We start from the raw sequence: 22,907 nt of genomic DNA, 5'->3' as shown, positions 1-22,907 counted from the left end.
GGATTAATTTCATCACATTTTAATTAGCAAATGTATTCTACAACTCCCAGCCATAAAAAATTACATTAACTAATTTTCCTAATCACAATTACAAACAGATTATATCATATCGTGTTCAAGTACAAGATACATGTTTCAATTGAGGGTGGCAGCACAGTGAAGACCTATCCTCTGTCGTTCGCTGTTGTGTTCATTGAAAAACTCTAATATTCACTTAGGCCCAAAGACCTAGGTTGACGTGAGATGAGGAGCTTTATGTGGTGTTTTGCCGCCATTTTGTGGCATCTATTGAAAATCGAAGTAAACTAACCCCACCTCTCCCTTTTAGAAACTGCATCTAACACCTATAGATGCCATAAGGTAGCAGCAAAGGACTACTTGTGTCTAAATGCAGCCCTTCAACTCACTTAAAATTGTATCATTGGCACCAATGATATAATACAATGGTGTCTTTACTTCGGTGTTTGATAACGTTTGTATCTCAAATTATCTTTCTCCTTTGAAATTAATGTAAAGGCCATTAATCCGTTCCAACATTCACATAAAACAATTAAAAAAATTGCAACATGTTTTTGAAAAGAAACATAGCCTGCTGCGCTAGTAGCAATAATATACTTGAATAGAATGTAAAGATTGCACAGTTTGTGCAAAACAATTCCGTGCATTCATTGAAGTGTATAACACATGCATTCACACATGGACAAAATTGTTGATACCCCCTGTTAATGAAAGAAAACACTTTCACAGGAACATCAAGCTGCTTGGAGATGGTCTTACAGCCTTAACCTTTAACATGCTTGCCTGTCATTTTTATTCTAATGTCCCGAGACAAGTCTCTATTTACTTCCTGTAGTCCATGTTCAGTTTGGTACACTTAGCCTGTGTCCAAATTCATAAGGCTGCGTCCTCCGAAGGCCGAATTTGTCGACTGCATGGCGTCACTCCCGGCGCGACTCGACGGCACGCACGGACTTATGACTGATTTACACATGAATGGATTGTCGGTCAATATGCTAGCGACAAGCAGTATTGACAATCTATAAAGAATGGATAAAGAATTAATGTCCGAGGGTATTGTTATATTGTATGCCTTCATGTGTATATTATTATCCAAATAGCTATTGCTTAAAGGAGAAGTCAATCTTTTTTTTTTTTTTACAATAATATGTTCTATGCAGCCTGACTAGTCTAAACACAATGACATTCTGATTAATACTACATTTGTGAAATATGAGTTATGAAGCAAAATCCAGCCATTTTTAATCCATCTCAGGAAGTGGCCATTTTGCTCACGTTCTGAAGTTGCTCAGGTCTCAGGTAACAACCAATCACAGCTCGGCTTCAGAAAACAGGTGAACTGTGATTGGTCATAATTTTTTAATCGTAATTAATCGCATGACTTTAATAGTTAACTCACAATTAATCACAAACTTTATATCTGTTCTAAATGTACAATATACAAATTCTAGGTTTTCATACTCTTGTTAACACAAGTGGGGAAAAAATGTTAAACTATTAGAAATAGTTCAAATGAATTTTTAACATTTATAGCCGTCAATGGCAGTGAATGAATAAAAAAAAGAAAAAAAAAGAAAACATTCTAAAAAATTTGGGGCGTCAGGCGAATACATTTTTTAATTGTAATTAATCGCATGACTTTAATAGTTAATTCACAAATAATCACAAACTTTATATCTGTTCTAAATGTAATTTTTTTTTTTAGGTTTTCATACTCTTAACAAAAGTGAAGAAAAAAAAAGTTAAACTAATAGAAATAGTTCAAATGAATTTTTGACGTCTATAACCGTCAATGGCAGTGAATGAGTTAAAAAAAGCAAAATTTTCAGCAAATAACAAATGATAGTTTCCCAAATAAACTCTGTGAATAGGCAAACTCGGGAATGCCAAACAGTGAATATGTGAGGGTTCACTGTATGACATTTGATTGAGCGCAAAGGTAATGAACTTTCCACTAGCTTTCGATTAAAAACTTCTCCTTAGCGGGGCCTGACAGCACACAGCTGGTGGGGCATGGGATTGAGGGTGAAGCCCACCACAGGCTTCAAATCCAGCTCGTCCTGGAAATCCATGCATGGTGTCACTTTATGATGGCCGACCAGTGACCATGCTTTCGACTCTGCCTTGAGACATAAAGTTGAACTCGTGTGACAAATTTAAAGTGAACGCAACTTTGGTGAATAACAACGCCACCTTGCAGTGGATTTGTCACAAAAGTAATAGGAGGATTCATGTCTCTGTCCCTGAACCCCTCGGCATGGTTAATGAGAGCCTGTCAGACTGTCCTGCTTCCGGCCAGGACCACCGTCTTCTTGGGTCCAAAGTAGACGGTGAAAACAGGCCCGTAGGTTTTGGACAGCTGCCAAATAAAGTTGAGTTCAATTAAAACATAATTCTTCACTTCTTAAACTCAAACGCTGTCATCTTGCTACAATTGAGTGCAGTAAGATATTAAACATCTGTTTTGGAAAATAGTAATAACCTTACATGAAATCACTCCGCTGTCAGGTCAGTACAGTTCAGTTCAGGACAGCATACTTTATTGTCCCAAAGGGCAACTTGAGTCTCTGGTCTTTCGTGCTCTTTGTAAGGGAACTCTAAATCTCTGCTTGAAAGAAGGACCTCAAAGCTCTTGAGAAGTATCTGTACTTTTCTGTGTATATCCTAAATATATGTTTTATTTTGGGAACAAGCTTGTGTCTGAGGTAAATCTAAAAAAAATGGCGCGCACTCCCAAATCTTTTCCGTGTGCCTTCTTAAAGAGGCAGGCGACTTACGGAAAGAATATCTAATGTCACTTCTGGAATATATATGCCAGGGGTGGGTAAACTCGGTCCACGAGGGCCGGAGTCCTGCAGGTTTAGGATGTTTCCCTTCTCCAACACACCTGAGTCATATGATCAGCTCATCAACCAGCTCTGCATAAGCCTGATAACAATCCTGTTAATTGGAATCAGCTGTGTTGGAGAAGAGAAACCTCTCAAACCTGCAGGATTTTCAGAATTGACCACCCCTGATGTATGCCATAGTGTCACAGTGTGTCATCTGACACTACAGGATCCCCAGGCATCAAACTTGTCTTTGTTCCTCCCAAACCGGTTACACAATCAACCCAGTTGAGACTACTTATAATTAAATAAACGTAATAAAATGTCCAATTTGTAGAATGGTTCCAAAAAGTCAACAATACTTGCTTGAGTCCCTCACACTGAGAAGCGTCTCGTCCAGTCTCTTAAGATCCACCTGTAACAGGTTACCAATCAGGGTGAGCGGTTTGGGCCCCGGAGGACGCAATTTGGGCTTAGGTTAAGTTAGCATACAGAACGTGGAGGGCCAGCAAACCTGCGAGGGCTCCCGACAAGGAGAGCAAAACAGGAACCTGCAAGAGTTCTTCAAACATCTTATGGCAGTGGCAGGCAACAACACCTGCAAACGCGATCTCTAGCTCTCTGTAAAAAAAATAATTAAAGAGCGTCCCAGATCAAATTTGACCAACACAATCTAATGGGTGTGTTCGTGCAGTCTGCTCAGCGAATTAAAAAAAAAAAGGGGGGGAAAAGCGATGCAAAGGTCACAAAATCTGTCAACGTACAACCACAGGTAAATAATGACCTTCTCTGCTCCCTGCAGCCCAAAACTGTCCTTTTGGCTGTTTCAATAGCTTTGCAGGTTCAGAAAAAACGCACACCTTTTTTCATTTTTAAATTTCTCAAGCTCCAGTGCACTAAACTGTAGCTAAGCGGTTGGTAAAATTTAAAGCAATATAATTTCTTCAAACCACAGCCACAACCCTCACATTTACGTTGATATGGCCAATGATACAGTAAGTGTTTTTATTCATTTCTCTTATGCAGCTGCCTCAAACTTTTAAAATTGTCTTATAACAGATGTTCTGTGGTTTTCAGCCATGGGAACTTAAAAAGTGGATGTAGTTATACGTTACTTAAAAAAACACCCATGCTTCCCAAGATACTGTATTGCATGTTGAAACCTGCAGATGGCGCCAGAGATTTATTGCATATTATTTGAACTATACATTCATCCATTATCTGAACTGCTTATAGTAATACGATAAAATATACTTTATCAAAACAAAATATATTAATTCATCACTCCCCCCCATATTTTCCTTTATGTGGCTTTAAACTTCAAAAGCTATGTGAAATTTCACCCAAAAGTAAGTCATTTCTTCATCAGTGGTGCTTTTTTTTCTCGCAACCACTTATCAATTATTTTACACTTCTTGTATATTATCTGCCCAATATTGCATGAAACGATTTAAAGTGTCGTTTAAGACGACAAACAAACTGATTTGCTGAAGAAGAAGAAAAGCATGAAATGATTTGTTTGCAATTTATTTACGATAATATCTACCGTATTTCGAATGCATAATTTAATGACAAGAAATGGCATACAGTATTATAGATGTGACAGACTATTCCTCATTCAGGTGAGTAATTACAAAAAAGGTACATAAGGTAATTTGCTTTCAAGGACCATTGTGAACAGTAGTTGTGCATCACTGGCGCCTGATGGCACACAGCTGGTGGGGCATGGGATTGAGGGTGAAGCCCACCAAGGGCTTCAAATCCAGCTCATCCTCGGAAATTCCGGGCGGAGGAGTGAAGCGGAAGTGCTGGAGAAGAGATGTGAAGAAGAGGAAGAGCTCCATCCGGGCCAGACCCTCACCCAGACAAACTCTGCGACCTGCAACATTACACAACCGTCATTTTCCTTGTCGGGCTTTATTTATATACTGGTGAATGTATGTCCAGTATGCGTTGCTTGATGTCCGTATGTTGTCAAGAATTAAATACTTTAATCTTATACAGTTCATCTCCTTGCCTTTCATTGGATAACTGTGGTGTTTCTGAAAACCACTAATAGTGTAAAGCGAAAAATGTGTGAGGGCTATCATAGCCACCCGATGTTCATTCGAAGGCGAATTAGCCTACATCAAGTTCTCTTAACATAGAGTATCTTATAAATATATGACTTAACTCAACAATCGGCTTGCGATAAATTTCATTGTAAGCGTAAACTTTTCAACATAACAAACGCACAAATGAGCCGCAAGCTAACTTCAGGCAAAAGTTAGCTTTACGCTGTTAGCGAGCTTCAGGCGAAAGTTAGCTATGGGCTGCTAGCGAGCTTCAAGCTAAAGTTAGCTTTGTTGTGCCAATGTTAATTCATGATCTCATGTGTGTCAGCTACTGCTACATTGTGAACATGCAGGGATTTTTGGCTAAGCAGTAAGTGTAATAATGCGTTGTCTGTCATACTTAATATTGACCCAAGTAGTTTGAATATCTAAAACATGCAGAAAAATTCAGCATTTTAGACTGGATACACACACACGCACGCCGCACGCACACACACACCCACGCACCCCCCCCCCCCCACACCCACACCCACACACGCACACGCACACACACACATTATATTTGTGGCCAGCAATTGCTTGAGAGAAAAGCTTAAGTAAATGGTGAGTCAAATATTCATTTTAACAATTTCTATTAGTTTAACATTTTTTTCAACTTTTGTTACCAAGAGTATGAAAACCTAGAATTTTTTTTTTGTACATTTAGAACAGATTTAGAAAATTTGTGATTAATCGTGAGTTAACTCGTGAAGTCATGCAATTAATTACGATTACAAATTTTCAGCGCTTGACGCTCCTAATTTTTATTAATCTTGTCTTTTCTTTTTATAAATCACGTCAGGTGATTAAAATCTTTAATTGTAATTAATCACATGACTTTAATAGTTAACTCACAATTAATCATACATTTTATATCTGTTCTAAATGTACAATAAAAATGTTTTTTCCAGGTTTTAATACTTTTGTTAACAAAAGTGGAAAAAATGTTAAACTAATAGAAATATTTCAAATTAATTTTTGACGTCAATAGCCGTCAATGGCAATGAATGAGTTAAATCAAAAATTCTTATTTTTATTATACAAATTGTGACTAAACCCTTTAGGAGGTTTTAGTGACTAAAAGTGGACTAAAATGAGACAGACACACTGAGGCGACTAAAATCGTGACGAGGACCAATAAGCATTTTCAACTAAAATGGCCGCCAAATCAACACAGGTTGGGACTGGTTGTACCTGCAGAGAAGGGCAAAAAGGCATCCCTCTTGATGAAGTTACCCTCCTTATCCAGGAAGTGGGAAGGGTTGAAAGTGTTTGGCGTCTCCCATTCACTCTCATCGTAGAGGACAGACGAAAGCAGAGGAATCACACTGGTGCCCTGCGTGTGAGGAATAGGCCAATAAGCTCAAGAGTACATGCATGTGTAGGACACTGCTCAAACGGGCCAGATCATGCCATTTTTCGCAGACTACAAACTACAGAAATCAATGGCTGAAACGCAAAACCTTCTTTTTGCAGCATTTTCTAATTGATAGATTTTTACCTTGACAAATTGCATTCTGCAAAAAAATAATAATAATAAATGCACTGTTTGAATGTGTTGCTACCGTTTATGTTTGGGTTTATAGCTACCATAAGCAATGCTAGCCTGTCTATAGCATTTCCTATTATGTGTTAACATGAAGCTATAGCACCATAAAAACATGTCACATTGAACACCGCTGGTGAGCAAGCAAAACAGCAATTAAGTGACCTTTTTGATGAAATAACCCTTGAAAGTAATGTCCTCGCTGGTTTGGTGCATAATGGCCATGGGGGTGATGTTGGCGAATCTCTGAATCTCGTGGATGACGGCATTGGTGTACGGAAGGTTCTTGCGGTCATCGACGTCAATCAGGCGGCTCGCCACCTCCCGACTCAGCTCCTTGTGGACGCGCTCTAGAAACAAACACATCCGTCTCTCGCATGTTCATTGCGAGATCACAGGTTAAGTTGGAAACAGTGAATCAATAAAAATCGATAATTGAAATTTCATTATTGATTTGTTGTGTCGCTTGATTATTACACAGCTTTGTAGTACAGACTTAGACTCATATGTAATATATATGATTTTTTTTAACTCATTCGCTGCCATTAACAGCTATAGACGTCAAAAATGTATTTGAACTATTTATATTAGTTTAACATTTTTTTCCCATTGTTGTTAACAAGAGAATGAAAACTAAAACAATTTTTTTTGTACATTTAGAACAGGTATAAAATTTGTGATTAACAGTGAGTTAACTAGTGAAGTCATGCGACTAATTACGATTAAAAAATTTAATCGCCTGATGCCCCCAATTTTTAATAATCTTTTCCTTTTTAATTAAAAAAAAATTATTAATTTTTTTAAAGAATAGATTATAAAAAATTAGGGGCGTCAGGCGATTACAATTTTTGATCGTAATCAATCGCATGACTGCACTAGTTAACTCACGATTGATCACTAATTTTATATCTGTTCTAATAGAATTTAAAAAAAATTCTAGGTTTTCATACTCTCGTTAACAAAAGTGGAAAAAAATGTTAAACTAATAGAAATTGTTAAAATGAATATTTGACTCACCATTTACTTAAGCTTTTCTCTCAAGCAATTGCAGTTAACTATTGAAGTCATGCGCTTAATTACAATTAAAAAATTTAATCGCCTGACGACCCTAATTTTCATCATCTCAATTACAATTTTTTATTGTAATTAATCAGATGACTTCACTAGTTAACTCATGAGTTATCACAATTTTTTTTATGTCAGTTCTAAATGTACATTTTCATACTCATTAACAAAAGTGGAAAAAATGTGACACTAATAGAAATAGTTCAAATGAATTTTTGACGTCAATAGCCGTCAATGGCAGTGAATGAGTTACTAAGAAAAATATATACTTAAACTTTTTTCATCTTATCTTGGATTAACTGGCCCATTTCTATGTCTGAGAAAAAAGCCCGCGCAAGCACAGATTGGAACCCAAAGCCTATTAAACCAAGCGCTACCGCTGTGTGCTGCCGGCGTGCCTACCTTGTATTTGTGGATATTTAGCCATGAGCAGCAAGGCCCATCGCAGCGTGGTGGCGGTGGTGGCGGTGCCTGCAGCAAAGAGGTTGGCCACCACGAAATTCATGTTTTGCTCGTTGAAGTGGCCCTGCTCAACACGTGCTTCCTACAGACAGTGGACACATGTTTAAGACCTTGGAGTGGTTTACAAACAGCATGCAAAGAATGACTTTGGTCGGCATCTCTGTACTATAAATCTCATTGAATTGTTTTATACTAATAGGGTGGTGTTAAAAAAAAAAAGAGACAACTTTCATTCTAACTTTACTAGTGTGGCAGCATGGGTTCATGACAAGAGAACTCCCCCGCCCCACAAAGTCATGCACCTCTTGTTTTTGCTTGCGGACAAAGAAGCAGTCAACCAGCCCCGTGCACATTTGAGAGTCAAGCTTCTCCTTCCGTTGCTGCAGAAGCTCTCCTATGGTCTTCATGTTCATGTCGCGGTTGCTGAGAACCATCTGCCGTTGCTTGACCCAACGGAAGAACCGGGGGAACATGTTGTAGAGCTGCCACACAAACAAAATGGAAATGACCACCTCCAGTAAATATTGTCAGTATATTGTCTATGTAAATGAAAACAGTGATATTTTCAGATTGCTTACAAAAAGATAACATCAAATGTGTACGGAAGAAGATTCGGGGAAGTGAAGAGAAAAAAAAGGGTTGGCAGGATTCTCAATTAATTAATTCTGATTTTAATCACAGAATTCTGACTGTAAAGTGAGAATTCTGACTTTGTGACGTAGCGCTATGAATTGTCAGGGGAAGCCAGAAAGTCAGAATTTCAATTTCTGACTCAAGTCAGAATTCTGACTTTAAAGTCATAATTATGAGAATAAAGTGAAAATTGCGACTTTAATGTCAGAATTCTCAATTTAAAGTCAGAATTATCATTTTAAAGTCAGAATTCTGTGATTAAAATCAGAATTCCGACTTTATAGTCAGAATTATGAGAATAAAGTGAAAATTCTGACATTAAAGTCAGAATTATGTGATTAAAATCAGAATTCCGACTTTATAGTCAGAATTATGAGAATAAAGTGAAAATTCTGACATTAAAGTCAGAATTATGTGATTAAAATCAGAATTCCGACTTTAAAGTCATAATTATGAAAATTCAGACTTAAAAGTCAGAATTATGAAAATAAAGTGACAATTCTGACTTTAAAGTCAGATTTCTGAGAATAAAGTCCTGCCAACCTTTTTTCTCCCTCTTCACTGGCCCTAACCCTCTTCCGTAATGTGAATATTTACAGAATGTAGTTTAAAAATTTAGAACTGTCGTTATGTAAAACTTATTAGGCCCCAAATTTGGGTGAACGTGGCCCCTGAACTCAAACGAATTTGGAGCCCTGACTTAGAACAGCAGGACGGGGGGAAAAAATGCACATATGTAGCTCACCTGTATCTGCAACGAACCCGCCAGGCGAATGCTCTCGTTGGCTCGTTGCACCATGGCCGTGAAGCAAGCATCGCTGTATTCGAACCTGTTCCCGTACACGATGGAACAGATGATGTTGGATGTCGCACAACTCAGCGGAGATGTTGTGTCGAACGGTTGCCCTGAAGGAAACGCTGGTTGAAATCCAAGTTGCTAACATAAAAAAATAATAATAATCCACAGGAAATACCATATGGTGAATTAAAACACGCCTGCATGTGACCGAGACCTTGGCTATTTGGACTTCTGCTCCTTCAGCAGTTTCAATCTCTGAGAGAATTAAGGATAACGGTTTTCCATGTGAGAAAACCAGTCATTTGGATTTGTTTGCATTCAAAACTCGTTTTAGTTGAGTTAAATGAAACTGCACCACACCAAAAACAGACTCTCAAAAGTTCAAAGCTTGTTCATTTGCAGTAGGGGAACAATATATGACTAATCTCATCTGTGAAATGCTCCGCTAGATACCACAAGATGGCGGCAGAGCACTTAAAATGGAGCGGATCACAAGCAACGACGCATGTACACGCATGAGGCAACACATTCGGGACTTCATAGCTGCGAGCTAATCTCAAGTCACCAATGTACTTTTTGTGAAAAGAAATCCAACCATGGAAGAAATCTACATTTTTTATATATGAGGAGCATTTGTGGGGGCTTTTTTACTTTTTTCATTTTTATAACAGTTCCTCGTTTTTTTTGTCTTGTGTATGGCTAATTTGATTTGCTGACTTGTCAATGGTAGTTTTGGTCGTGCATATTATTCCATAATCTTTACTTTTGGACATGTTTGACCGCATAAGACCGTGTACTGTACTTAACGTACCCTATTAAATGAAACATTACATTCAAGTTTTCCAGTTTGAGAACAGTGCTCGACATAAAGCGATAACATGGTGGGTTCATACAGGTATCTGGGGGTCCGCATTGACAACACACTCAGCTGGAGGGTACATGTTGGAAGTCTCTGCTCCAAACTCCAACAGCGTCTCTATTTCCTACGCAGACTTAGGGTCTATGGAGTGGAGCAGAGGATCATGCTGTTGTTCTACCGGGCTGCGTTGGAAAGTATCATCAGATACGGCATTGCGGCCTGGCACGGCAACCTGACTGTGCAGTCAAGGTCACAGATTGCCGGTCTGGTGCGGACTGCCGTGAAGATCATGGGGGGTCAGGAATCATCCTTCCCTACAGATGCTTTATGAGCGATCCGTCACCGGACTGGCACAGAAAATTGTTACTGACCCGACTCACATTCTGCATCATGAGTTCCAGCTACTGCCTTCCGGCAGGAGATTCAGGGCCCCCAGAACCAGGCTGAACCGCTACAAGAACTCATTCCTGCTGACATTAACTCAGTACAATAAGATATATGGTGTAAAGTTGTGTGTGTGGAATATATGCAGCCGTGCTGTACATACTCATGTGTATATATATATAATATATATATATATATATGTATTTAGGAGTGTGTGTGTGTGTATATGGGTGTATGCAGTCCTCATGTATGTACTTCTCTACACATGTATACTTCTGTGAAGACTTCTGGGAAGTCTTCTACTTATTGCTGCACTTCTTATTTAACTTTAATTTGATCTCTTTTTATTCTTTTTTTTTTTTTTTTACTGCAACTGCAGCTGGACGGAGTCCAGGAAAAAGTTCCCCACGGGGAAAATAAAAGTATATCATATCGTATCGTAAAATTAGAACGGAGGTCAAGGATAAAATTGGATTGCTCACCTTTATGACTCTCGAAAATTGGCATGAGATGGCTGCACTCCTCTAAGACTTTGTCCTGCGCAAGTTTTTTGCCCATACCGAAGTCTCGCAGAGTGCTGAGGGCAAAACGTCTCAGTTCTTTCCACGAATCCCCATTGGCAAAAATAATGCCTGTGAAAGATATGGTTTTTATTATATACAGGCATAAAAAGTTAGTACTGTAGATAGATTTTTTTGGGGTAATGTTTTTGTTAAGATTAATTAGATTTTGTTGATAATTCCTTGTGGTTTACATTGTGCTTTAAAGAAAAAGTGTCAAATTTAGTTCATGCACAGTTTGGTCTTTTTTTTTTTTATGTATTGCAGATCTTTTTGTTGAAATGAAAATGTTACCAAGAAATACAGTTCTTAAAGACTAGTGAAACCTCGATTTAACAGACCTAGAACCAACTGAGCCTGAACTCAATGGACAAAAAATGTATAAAACTCTGTACAGCACAAGTCTGTTGTGTTTCTCTCTTGTCATAGACAGACTTTACAGTAGACTAGAGCGGGCTAAAAAGCACATCAACGTGGCGGCCATATTGGCAAGGGCGACTTTTCCCATTATTAAAACAATGTAGCCTATGGAGCGACATGGCAGCCATGTTAGCAGGGAAGAGAGTCCCTTCAAATGTAAGGAGCATAGACGTTAGCTTAGCATCTCCGACCTATTCACATCTATGGTTGCTGTTTTTACCAAAGCCAGTAGTGTCATAAGGATTTCTCGGCTTTTGTAAAGCCCTCATCTATAGCATTTAATCGTACATTCTTGTAAAAAGCAAGCGCTATTGTGAACGCGACCCGATGCGCGCCAATATCCTCCCCACCAGCATCAACATGGCAAGTTGGAATAAACTTTTCCAACAAGTTTCAAGCTTTTTCTTTTCTTTAATTTTTTTTTTTACATTAACTCATTCACTGCCATTGGCAGCTGTAGACTTAAAAAAAAAATGCATTTTAACTATTTCGATTAGTTTGACAATTGTTTTTCATTTTTGTTAACAAGAATATGAAAACCTAGATTTTTTTTGTACATTTAAAACAGATATAAAATTTGTGATTAATCGTGAGTTAACTAGTGAAGTCATGCGATTAATTAGGATTACAAATTTTAATCGCCTGATGCCCCTAATATGTAATAATCTTTTATTTTTTAACAATTTTTTTTTTTTAATTTTCAATAATCTTTTTTGTTTAAAAGAAAGAAAAGATTATTAAAAATTAGGGGCGCCAGGCAATTACTATTTGTAATCGTAATTAATCGCATGACTTCACTAGTTAACTCACGATTAATCACAAATGTTATATCTGTTCTAATACAATAAAAAATATATAGGTTTTCATAATCTTGTTAACAAAAGTTGGAAAAAACTAATAGAAATAGTTCAAATTAATTTTTTTACGTCTATAGCCGTCAATGGCAATGAATTAGTTAATTGACAATCATTTTCTACAGTACTGGGCATTGAGGCTATGAAAAAAAAGCACAAAACAATTTTGCATTGTGTTTTTTTGCATTTTGTATCGGGTGTTTTAAGGTCCACGAAAAAGTACTTTGATGTAACAATTGGCTTTAATGCACAAGCCGTTCCCAACTAGTTCGTCAAAGCGAGGTTCCAATGTATGTATATTGAATTTGAAAGTTAGTACAACTGAACTGACTGTACTCATTCTTTCATGTACTACTAGATGGAACCCGCATACCACTCGTGCAGTCCTTCTCAAATCTGCAGGGATGTGATGCATACCACACTTGGAGAATAAAGAATAAAATGTGCAAAAATAAATAAATACGCTAAAAACGACTTGTCCTACCATGACCCTGACTGTTATCTTGAAAAATGGGGTTGATGTAGCGCTCCCCAAACTCCACAGAGTGGCCAACCAGTGCCTCTTTGACTGCCTTGTATCCAGCAAGGACCACCACTTTTTTGGTGCCCATGTAGACGGTGAAGACCGAGCCGTAACGTTTTGCAAGCTACAAGAAGAAGAGAGACTTAGTTACGCAATAGCTGGGCGAGCAGGGAGTTGCACATTTACCTCACACAGGGCTTTGTCAAGCCAGTGGAGATCCAGGTGCAGCAGGTTGCCAAGCAGCGGCAAAGGCCTCGGTCCCGGGGGCTCCTTCGCGGAGTCCCGAAGTGAGTTGAAGCGTTTCGAAGCGAAAGCCACGAGGAACAGCGCGGCGACGCACGCCAGAACCGGCGTCGCGCTGGATGAAATCAAGGAGGCTGAAGCGTCTTCCAAAGGAGACATGTTGCTTTGAGGGGGGACTCAGGTGTTTGTGACTCTCATCAGGGTTGTCTGAGGGCTCCGGGCAAGCAAGCCTCGCCCACTTTGGCTCGGAAGAGGAGTTGTGAACATTTACAGGTGAAGAACTGGTTTGACAAGGTACAAAGGTACACTTGAAATTAGTGGAATGAAAACAACAGCAGCTTTTGCTTTTAACTACAAACATCAAAAGGATAATACAAAATAGAATACAAAGAGAATTTGCCTAACTTTAACAATACTTTTTTTCTTTTAACTAGCTAGCTCCTAAATTGAAATTAGCAGAAAATAAACATTTAATAATAAAATTACAATGTTCCCCTAGATCCAATAACAAATATACAAAAAAGGATCAAAAACAACAACAATCACTTTTTACAATTACTACATTGTAGCCATTCACTTATCGCATAATAAAGTTAAATAAATAAAATACAATTAAATAGAAATGATTCATTATATATGTCCTCTTAAATCTAGAAACAAAATACAAATGGTTACAAAATGCGGCCTCTTTTTTTAACCTATTAACATTGTATAGGTGAGCCATTTACTAATTAAAGAAGAAAATGTGATTAAAAAATACAATTGAACAAAAATGAATAGTTACATTTCAAGGCTTGAATTTTCTTTTTTCATTGTGGAGCAACTTTCAAATTTTGTGGAGCATTTTTTTGTGTGCTGCAAGTTACTCCCAGGGACTTAAAGCAAAGTTTTTTCTTAAAAAATAAATAAATAAGAATACAGTACATATGACGATATAATGACCTCATAATTTTACGATTTTTTATTTCTTAAATATATTTTCTTGTCTAGCGGCAAAGCTAAATTGAGGTTGTTTTTTTAAAGTTCAGGTCTACTGCACTTTTCACCTATCTTTTTGAAACTGAGAGCTACTTCTTAGGTACTGATTAATGTGAAAGGCTACCAGTTTGATGCATACAATGCTTCTGAAATAGCAAATTTGCTCAAATTAACTTGAATAAGGTTACGTTTTTATTAATAATGATAAGTGAAGACACTGATCATATTGATTTCTTGCAATTAGGAAACAGAAAAAAATCAATATGCTACACTTTATTTCTATAAATTGGTGGCGGTGCCAGTGTTTATATTTTCAAATCATCGCCTTTTTTAAACTTTATTTTTAAACTTAATTTTATTTTGTATTTTTTTTAGAAATACAAACACATAAAATGTTTGCAGCGTCACAGATGGAGTATGTACAGAGAATACACAGTGACACCAATATCAAGTTGTTGAATTCAGATTTTATAAAACAGTCCCATTTTCTCAAGTACTTTGATCCTTTGTGCCGTTGTAGTCCAAGCGTGAATGTCATCATCTACATCAAGTTAATAGTTCTGACTTGGTGATTACTTTTCTTTTTTTTTTAACAAAAGTTATCACTTTTACAACATTCCTAGAAAATCACAATGTCCCATCAGGCTAAGCTATCTTTAGAACAGGCGCCTAAGGGCTACTCATGTGGTCCTTGGGGGCTACCTGTTGCCCCCAATGACCCCTGATCGACTGTAATGTAATTTCAGAACATTTATTGAGCGGACCTCAAAAGTCAAAAACAAAACTCAGGACTCCATTGTGAAAACAAACAAATAGTATTACTGATACTATAAATATTTATACTATATTAATACACAAACCAAGCAGATTGTTATAGTAGTCAAACGACATTTCATCACATTTTGAGATCAAAATAATACTACCAAATCAAGTTGCAACGATCCAAAGACCAATGTTTAGTTTTCAAGGAGCGGAGAGGGTCGTTTCACCAAGACCGCCATTTTTGATTTATGACGTAATCTCGGAATTGTGTGGCTGACGTACTGCGTAGTGTAGCGTGATTCATTTCCCTTCCTGTTAAGCAACTTCATCCCTCTCCGGAGTCCAATAGTCGACTTTTATTCATTTGCCTTCTATTTTGTTGTGCAAGTTTGGATGTTTTCCGTTTTAACGCGGTTCCAGGCAGACGTAAGCGAAAAGTGGATTCGAAAACCCCTAGAGGTGTCAAGGAACGAAGTAGAAATACTTAGTTACCTTACTCAAGGAGAACTTTGGGGTGTTTAAACTTTAGAGTAGTTTTTCCAGCCTTCTACTACTTCTGCTCCTTTTAGTACACTTAAGGTCTCTAGTGTTTTCATTTCCCAGCAGCCCAAAAGTGTATTTAAATAACTATAGTGTATGTATACACGTACATCATTAGCTAATGTGTTTTTAGCCGACAGCTAGTGTCTTGTGGAACTTACAAACTTGGTCTCAGAATAACAGTGTTTTAAGATCGAGCCGACTATGAAAATAAATAAATGCTCAGATTGAGACACAATTAAGAGAAATAATAAGAGATGTGAATTCAGGGTTGCCAAACTTGCCACAGGATTGCCTGGACGCAAGGTTAACTAACCCCTCTTACCTTACAAGAGGGAATGTCGGAACACCGGCGAGAATGTTTAGAATCCAAATCGTCGTTAATCGTCAGTTTCAGAATCTTTCTTAAACGAGTCTATTTCTACTTTTGACCACTACTCGATGTTGTCCTTTTTACTGATGACACGTACGTACAACACTTACGTCATCGGCAAATGAACTGTCTGCGTACGTGGCTGAGTTTCACCGTCGCCAGGAATGACCACTTTGTGCTATTTTAAGTGGGATGAAATCAAAATTCAAATAGGAGTACGGCTAACTGTGCTAAACTTGCAGATGAAAACATCTGAATAGTTCCGATGTGTTGCTATTACGTTATACAAGTTTAAAAACTGGGTTGAACCGTCATACATTTGAGATAAGATATCCATGATGAAATAAACATTCTTGTCACAGGCCGCATCAAATAAATCTGACACAAAATTCTTCAATTTACCATTGCATTAGCATGACCTGATAACATAAATAATGCAAAGTATTGAAAAAAAAGAAGCGCTATGATAGTTGATGAATATGCCTATCATGATATCGATATTGCAATATTTAACATGTAGGCTACCAAAAGAAATGACTTTTTATTTATTTATCATCTAATGAAATAATTTGGAAAGAGCCAGAGTGAAAGTGGGAGGGGGCCAGACTACAAAGTGCTTTGTGAGTGAGAAGAAGGACTTAAGTGGATGTGCTGGGGAAGGTGCAGCCTGATGTTGTTGGTGTCAAAGATTACTTCAAGGTTATCAATTTGAGGGGTAGGAGACAGGATGGTCTTATTGGTGATGTGGTGGAAGTTATTGGTGTGTTTGCCGAGGGACTTCGGACCAGGGGTTAACATGCCAGATTTATTGCAGGGCAAGAAGAAAGTTGGTTTGGTTTTGAATTCAAGATCTGATATCGGTGAGGCTGGAGGACCTTTTGAGGTCATATGTTGTAGCCGTTCTTTTATTGAAAAATAAATGGAATACAATTAAATAATGTTGACTTGATTCCTTAAATTTGTTCCCTTAAACCTTGAAAATACTCCAAATAGGGCTAAAACCTTGCCTCTTTATTTTTATTTTTATAGCTATTAACTCATTTACTGCTATTGACGTACGTAAAAAAAATCATTTGAACTATTTATATTAGTTAACTTTTTTCCCCTACTTTTGTTAACAAGAGTATGAAAACCTATAATTTTTTTATTGTACATTTAGAACAGATATAAAATGTGAGATTAATCTTGGTTTAACTATTGAAGTCATGCGATTGATTACGAATAAAAAATGTAATCGCCTGACTAGATGATTGTTAAAAATTAGGGGCGTCAGGCAATTACATTTTTTAATTGTAATCAATCGCATTATTTCACTAGTTAAATCACAATTAATCACAAATTTTATATATATTCTAAATGTAAAATACATATTTTTCTAGGTTTTCACACTCATAACAAAAGTGGGGATTTTTTTTTAAACTAATAGAAATAGTTCAAATGAATTTTTGACGTTTATAGCCGTCAAAGGCAGTGAATGAGTTAAGATAATTTATTATTAACAGGGAATAAATTTACTAATAAAAAAAAGAAGTAAATCACATTTGTCACCACAGATCTGAAAAATATTCCAAAGAGGGATAAAACATTCTATCATTTTACCAATAAGATCAATGCATGGGGTGTGATATGATTCAAGGACGGCCCATTTTAAAGTGGAACAATTTGATTTAATTTGATGCACTCGCATCTTTAGAATCAAACCCGATTTTCCGATTCCAATCGGTTCTCGTCACACACCTAATGACAGAAAACAACAGCATGTTTGCTCCTATTTGCATAGAGCGTTATTTAATGTAAAAAGGAAGATGACGGTACATACATATTACACAGTCAACAAGATGAGCTCCATACAGTAAAACAATGTCAATATCCCCTTATTAAATATCATCCAGCATATTTCATCAGCAGTGCAAACCCCCTTAATTTCATTTACTATGCACTTTTAATTGAAGTTGTGCATAGAAGCCATGGCGTGTGCAAAATACAATGTGAAAAAAATGCGAGGTTACATGTGTTAAATGTGGAATGTCAGACCTTAGGAAAGCTCCGCTAAAAGCATCTCATGCTGCCAACACGCATGGATTGCTGCTGCTTTTTTTTCCTTTTTTGCTCGGTAAATACATTCATCTCATATCTGCCGCGCAGTCGTACACCACAGATGATATCGTACATCAGCGATCAGGATGGAGAGATTACTACTGTTACAATTCCTATGAATAAGGAATATACGTCTATTTTGTAGTGCAAAGAAAGCTACATAGGAATAGGCTCTGAACGCGGGTTAAAAGAGGAATAAACAGCAGTTGGTCATTCCCCATTAGCGAAAGGCATCTATTCTGGAACGTCTAGGACAAGGTTGTGGTGCTTGAAGAGGAAAAAAGCAGCTTGTCTAGAAGCACATGAACTCTCTATTGTCTCTATTGTAGCCTATCGGACATTGATTTAAAGGGGATAAATCCCGTCTTGGTACATACAGTTCAGTATACACGATCCAACCGTCACATGCATTCAAACAGGTAAATGCTTTTTTTTTTTTTTCCTTGGGGGGTGCCACACCCATCATGTTGTTTTGAAAGGAGCACACGATGAGAAATAAACAGTGGAACCTGCAAAGTGAACACCATTTTGCGGCCAATTCCTCCCCCCCAAAAGGCTTCAAGATGTTTGCCGACACTCCCCAGTTGACGTTTACTCTAATCAAGTTGACTTGCATGATGTATATTTCACCAAATTTTCCCCTATAAAAAATATCAGCTAGCTTCATGCAACTGCAAACGCATAATGGCAAATGTCTTCAGACAGACTAAAGAAACTTGCACTACTCATAAACCTTCAAACTGCTTAAGTTATATCTGAGGCGGCAGCAACACATACAGACAGACAAGAGGAATGCTCACAATCATATATCCATAATTAGAGTAGTTTGTGACGAGGCACGCAATGCCAATTGAATTAAAGCATGAAAACGGGTGCTCAAACAGAAACGAGTTTGCGATTATTCACAGCACACCAAGCGATAGAGCACCAAGAAATCTAATGGGCGCTGCAATTTAAAAAAATTTAATACATAAAAACACCCTGTATTGGGTATTGAGGTGCGTACTGTATTTTTGTTTCGTTTCGTATTGAACCACAAAAACATGGTGCGATTGTCAAGAAAAAAGAAGACATGCAGGCCTGCATTGTCGTATAATTGAGGGCCATTGAAATACGTTGGGTAATTAGGTAAAAACTAAAATTCTTGAAAAAAGGCTGACAAACCTCCAAAATATTTTACACACACACAAAAAAACGGGGTGGCATCCCCATAAAAAAAAGCACACAAAAAAAAGACATCCCTGTAAGTTGCATTTCCTGCTCTATGGTTATCACACTTTTCCTCTTTGCCGACTGTCGAAGCCTATTTTGGACCACTTTGGAGGCGTTCCACTTTAGAGGTTCCACCGTACAAGACTTGATGTTCACATGATACAACATTCTGCTTTTGTTGTCAATACCATTCTCTCAGCCAATCAACTCTTAGGCATGCAATACAAAGTTTAAATGCTCTGGCCTTTGACTTTGTTTGTGTACTGTGAACACATCACATGATTTTGCACTGGTCAACTTTCAAAGGCTTGAAACAAAGGCAATAAAACCAAATCAAAAAGAATAACCCTCATTAGTTAGATAAGGCTTTGAGGTGTGCAACAATCATTAACATATCAAACCAGCGGCTCTTTTTTTTTTTTCCTTAAGTCCTTTGAAACATAATCACATCCTAAAATAACATTTTAAATAATACACACAGACTCACACAAATGCAGTTGGACGCAACTCGGCAGCAATGAAGGAAATCATTGCCTTTGATTTGACTAAAAAGATCATAAAAAGGTGTTGCGGCTAAACCACTTCCAAGTCTGTTATGCAACAGTGGTGTAGCGCAATGGCACGGACAACACTGGTCACACACACGCGCGCGCGCACACAGAAGGGCTAAGGTCAGATGGATGTAAGACGGGCGTCGGGACGGATGGGCGGGCCTTACTTTCGCCTGCCTTCGTTGCAGTGTTGGAACTGAGCGAAGCTGAGAAAGACCTGCTCCAGTGAGATCTGGCTCACGCAGTAGTCCTCGATACTGTACTTCTCTTTGGCTGCCTCCAAGGTGCCAAACACCTTCGGAAAACATTCATAAAGGGTGGGGTTTAAAAACACACCACTACTTCCTAAAATAGCGCTTTCTGGGTAGTCAACAAAACCCTACAAAAATCGGTTAGCTTAATGCTAACACAAAATGCAAAACACTAAGAAGGGGATAAAGAAATTAGCATCCTTGGTGTGAGAACTGGTCATAATTTTTTTGGTACATTATATATATATATATATATATATATATATATATTTTTTTTTAATGCCCATGCTGTATGAAAAAAAAAAAGTAGACCTGGTGAAAATACATTGCACATTTTTGATTTTCCATGTACATACGTTACTTCTGATGGGAATGTGATGAATTAAGATGAATTAATTACAAGGACTGTAATTAATTAGATGAATTGTTTTTATCAAGTCCCACCTCTAATATATACAGACTAGGGGTGTCAGGCGATTACAATTTTCAATCACACTCACAGTTAACGCACAATTAATCACACATTTTATATCTGTTCTAAATGTGCATTATTTTTTTCCTAAGCTTTCATACTCTTGTTAACATAAAAGTGGGAAAAATGTTAAATTAATAGAAATATGGCTGCATCTTTTAGTCATTGATACAGTAATTTCATAATAATTCATACAATTGAGTTAAAATTAAAAATATGTACTATACAGTAAAAAAACAAGTGTGATATTGCTTTGTGTTGAAATCATTTTTCTGCCACTAGATGGCATAATTTCATTTGTAAGACGGTGAAAGCTCAGTGCATGTTTCTTTTCATATTAAGAGCTATTTAATCGTTAACATGAAGTAATGTGAAATTCTGCACATTTTTTTAAATAGTAAAATACAACTTGACCCCAGTCTCCACAAATATATGCATTGTTCTTAAAATTATTCCTGCTAAATTTTGACGTGGACGCGTGTGCTGCGTTGTGACTGGAATTCTCCCTGTACAGCCTTTCCAAGTCAGGGGCGGTCATTAATCGCGTGTAAAAAAAGAAAAGAAAAGAGTGGCGTTAAAGGAACTTTAAACTAACTCAAAATGAACGCACTAATTTTGACACCCCTAATACAGACACATACCACTACATGAAAAACAGCTTGCATTGTCTAATGTTTGTATTGCATCTCATCAATTTAGGGGTCTCCAACCAAAGTTGAAGTGCACATTTCACCGTTGACAATACCTGTGCCCACGTTAGTGTCTTGTCCGTCAAATGATAGTGGACCATTCCCTGGTGTTGATCCTTCATTTGGCTTCCTGAAAGACAAGACAAATCACCGCTGAATCTGTGAAGCCAGTCAATATGAAATGAGAACCAAGCCAAGTCCATTTCTGTTCACAGACCTGGAAAGGTGCTTTCGATGAAGTCTTTAAAAAGCTTCATGTCGCTGTCCTCCAACTCGGCCTCTACGTGCACTTTAGCCAGCAGCGTGTAGCCGCTGCCAAACTTGCTCTTCAGGTGCTGCGGACTCCCGAGGCACTTGAACTGCCCGTTGACCATCACGGCCAGTCTGGTGCACAGCGCCTCGCATTCTTCCATACTGGGGGTGGTCAGATGCATGACAACCGTTCAACGCTGGATTACTAAAATATTACTGAGTCTGTAGATTATTTTGAGTCCCTGCATATTAGAATGCATTTAATATATTTTTTTATTTGTTTATTTCATAAACTAATAGGTTAATTCATTAATTATACATAATCAAAATAAAATTAAGGTTACATATATTGTAAATTGAATATAATTTCATTCAGTCTATTCAAAATGGGTTAATCAATTTGAAATTCTTCAATCATAAATACAATTTCAAAAATGATTGTGAAATTGAACTAGCTTGACATATTTTACACATTATTGCTGTCAGGTGGGAAACCTCGTACGCCCAATGACATATTTTTTCATAAATCAATATTATTGGTCCGTCCGTCCCCACGTCATTGTTTTTTTTGAAGCATTATTAATCAACAACCAAGTGTTAAAAGCAAATCTATTAACTTTCTTGAACGCTTTACGTCACCTCAAGATTGAAAGTCTAAATATATTTTAGAGCAAAAATAGTTAGGTTAGATACATTTGAGTGGGCCCATTTCAGATTAATCGTTGCCTATCAAACTTCTTAGTACTCTCATTGATATTATTTTAGCACTCATGGCTCGGCTCGAAGACTGTTGAGAAAGAAGAGGATGCAGCAGTTCGCTTTTGTGAAGTATTTAAGGCTTTTTGTCTGCTTGATAAAATACATAGATTAGACAGATTAGATAGCTAGCTAGACATAGCTGGACGGACGGACATAGCTAGCTAGACATAGCTAGCTAGATATAGCTAGCTAGATGTAGCTAGCTTGACGTAGCTACAGACAGACAGACAGACAGATAGATAGATAGAGTAAACATCAAATACAAACCCCCCCCCGGTGTAACACGTACAACCTCAGAGTCGGACTCACCTATGCGAAGTGATGATGACGGCCTTGCCGGACTCTCGTGTGCGCGTCACAGCGTCCCACAGCAGCCTCCTGGCCACAGGATCCATCCCGGTTGAGGGCTCATCCAGGAAGATAACCGGAGGCCCACCAATGAGAGCCATGCCGGCACTGAGCTTCCTTTTGTTGCCACCGCTGCGTGTGCATAGTGGCGATTAGACACATTATATCCTTGCGATTTGTTCAGATTTGTTTTTGAACATTTATTTAATTGTGGCTAAACTCGACCTAGGTGATGAATTGATTTTGTAGATTAATTAGAGTTTATTCAGGACATTTTCTTTTAGAGGCTTTCATAATTCGAAACGTGTCTTTGCTGACACAGCTGCAAAAAGAGAG

The 22,907-nt window shown here is 37.7% G+C and overlaps 1 protein-coding gene and 1 long non-coding RNA gene across 5 annotated transcripts in view; both read right to left on the bottom strand.

The window, feature by feature from the left end:
* Nucleotides 1–52: 52 nt before the first annotated feature.
* LOC147181291 (uncharacterized) lies at nucleotides 53–3,556 on the bottom strand. Its single transcript, XR_015096021.1, has 3 exons — nucleotides 3,361–3,556; nucleotides 2,506–3,261; nucleotides 53–2,377 (listed from the first exon to the last, which is right to left on the bottom strand). It is a non-coding gene; the product is annotated as an uncharacterized LOC147181291 (long non-coding RNA).
* Nucleotides 3,557–4,357: 801 nt separating this feature from the next.
* The window catches only part of abca3b (ATP-binding cassette, sub-family A (ABC1), member 3b), a 53,026-nt gene continuing 34,476 nt past the window's right edge, over nucleotides 4,358–22,907 (bottom strand). Inside the window, exons 28-38 of one of the 4 annotated variants that reach the window (XM_086085426.1) lie at nucleotides 22,533–22,703; nucleotides 21,430–21,626; nucleotides 21,269–21,342; nucleotides 13,006–13,168; nucleotides 11,170–11,319; nucleotides 9,391–9,551; nucleotides 8,315–8,494; nucleotides 7,953–8,094; nucleotides 6,651–6,835; nucleotides 6,134–6,275; nucleotides 4,358–4,725 (exon numbers count right to left, since the gene is read on the bottom strand). In XM_086085426.1, the coding sequence (XP_085941552.1) occupies nucleotides 4,538–4,725; nucleotides 6,134–6,275; nucleotides 6,651–6,835; nucleotides 7,953–8,094; nucleotides 8,315–8,494; nucleotides 9,391–9,551; nucleotides 11,170–11,319; nucleotides 13,006–13,168; nucleotides 21,269–21,342; nucleotides 21,430–21,626; nucleotides 22,533–22,703 (1,753 nt within the window). In that variant the 3' untranslated portion in view covers nucleotides 4,358–4,537. Of the gene's footprint in view, nucleotides 4,726–6,133; nucleotides 6,276–6,650; nucleotides 6,836–7,952; nucleotides 8,095–8,314; nucleotides 8,495–9,390; nucleotides 9,552–11,169; nucleotides 11,320–13,005; nucleotides 13,169–13,230; nucleotides 13,569–17,701; nucleotides 20,096–21,268; nucleotides 21,343–21,429; nucleotides 21,627–22,532; nucleotides 22,704–22,907 lie in introns of those variants that run through there. The other 3 variants (XM_086085415.1, XM_086085399.1, XM_086085408.1) reach the window with 3 other exon arrangements.

This window comes from Leptonotus elevatus, chromosome 1, assembly GCF_054856555.1.
Source record: "Leptonotus elevatus isolate MCC_2025b chromosome 1, RoL_Lele_1.0, whole genome shotgun sequence".
NCBI classification, from domain to species: domain Eukaryota; kingdom Metazoa; phylum Chordata; class Actinopteri; order Syngnathiformes; family Syngnathidae; genus Leptonotus; species Leptonotus elevatus.
This window is presented reverse-complemented; position numbering and strand designations above follow the sequence as displayed.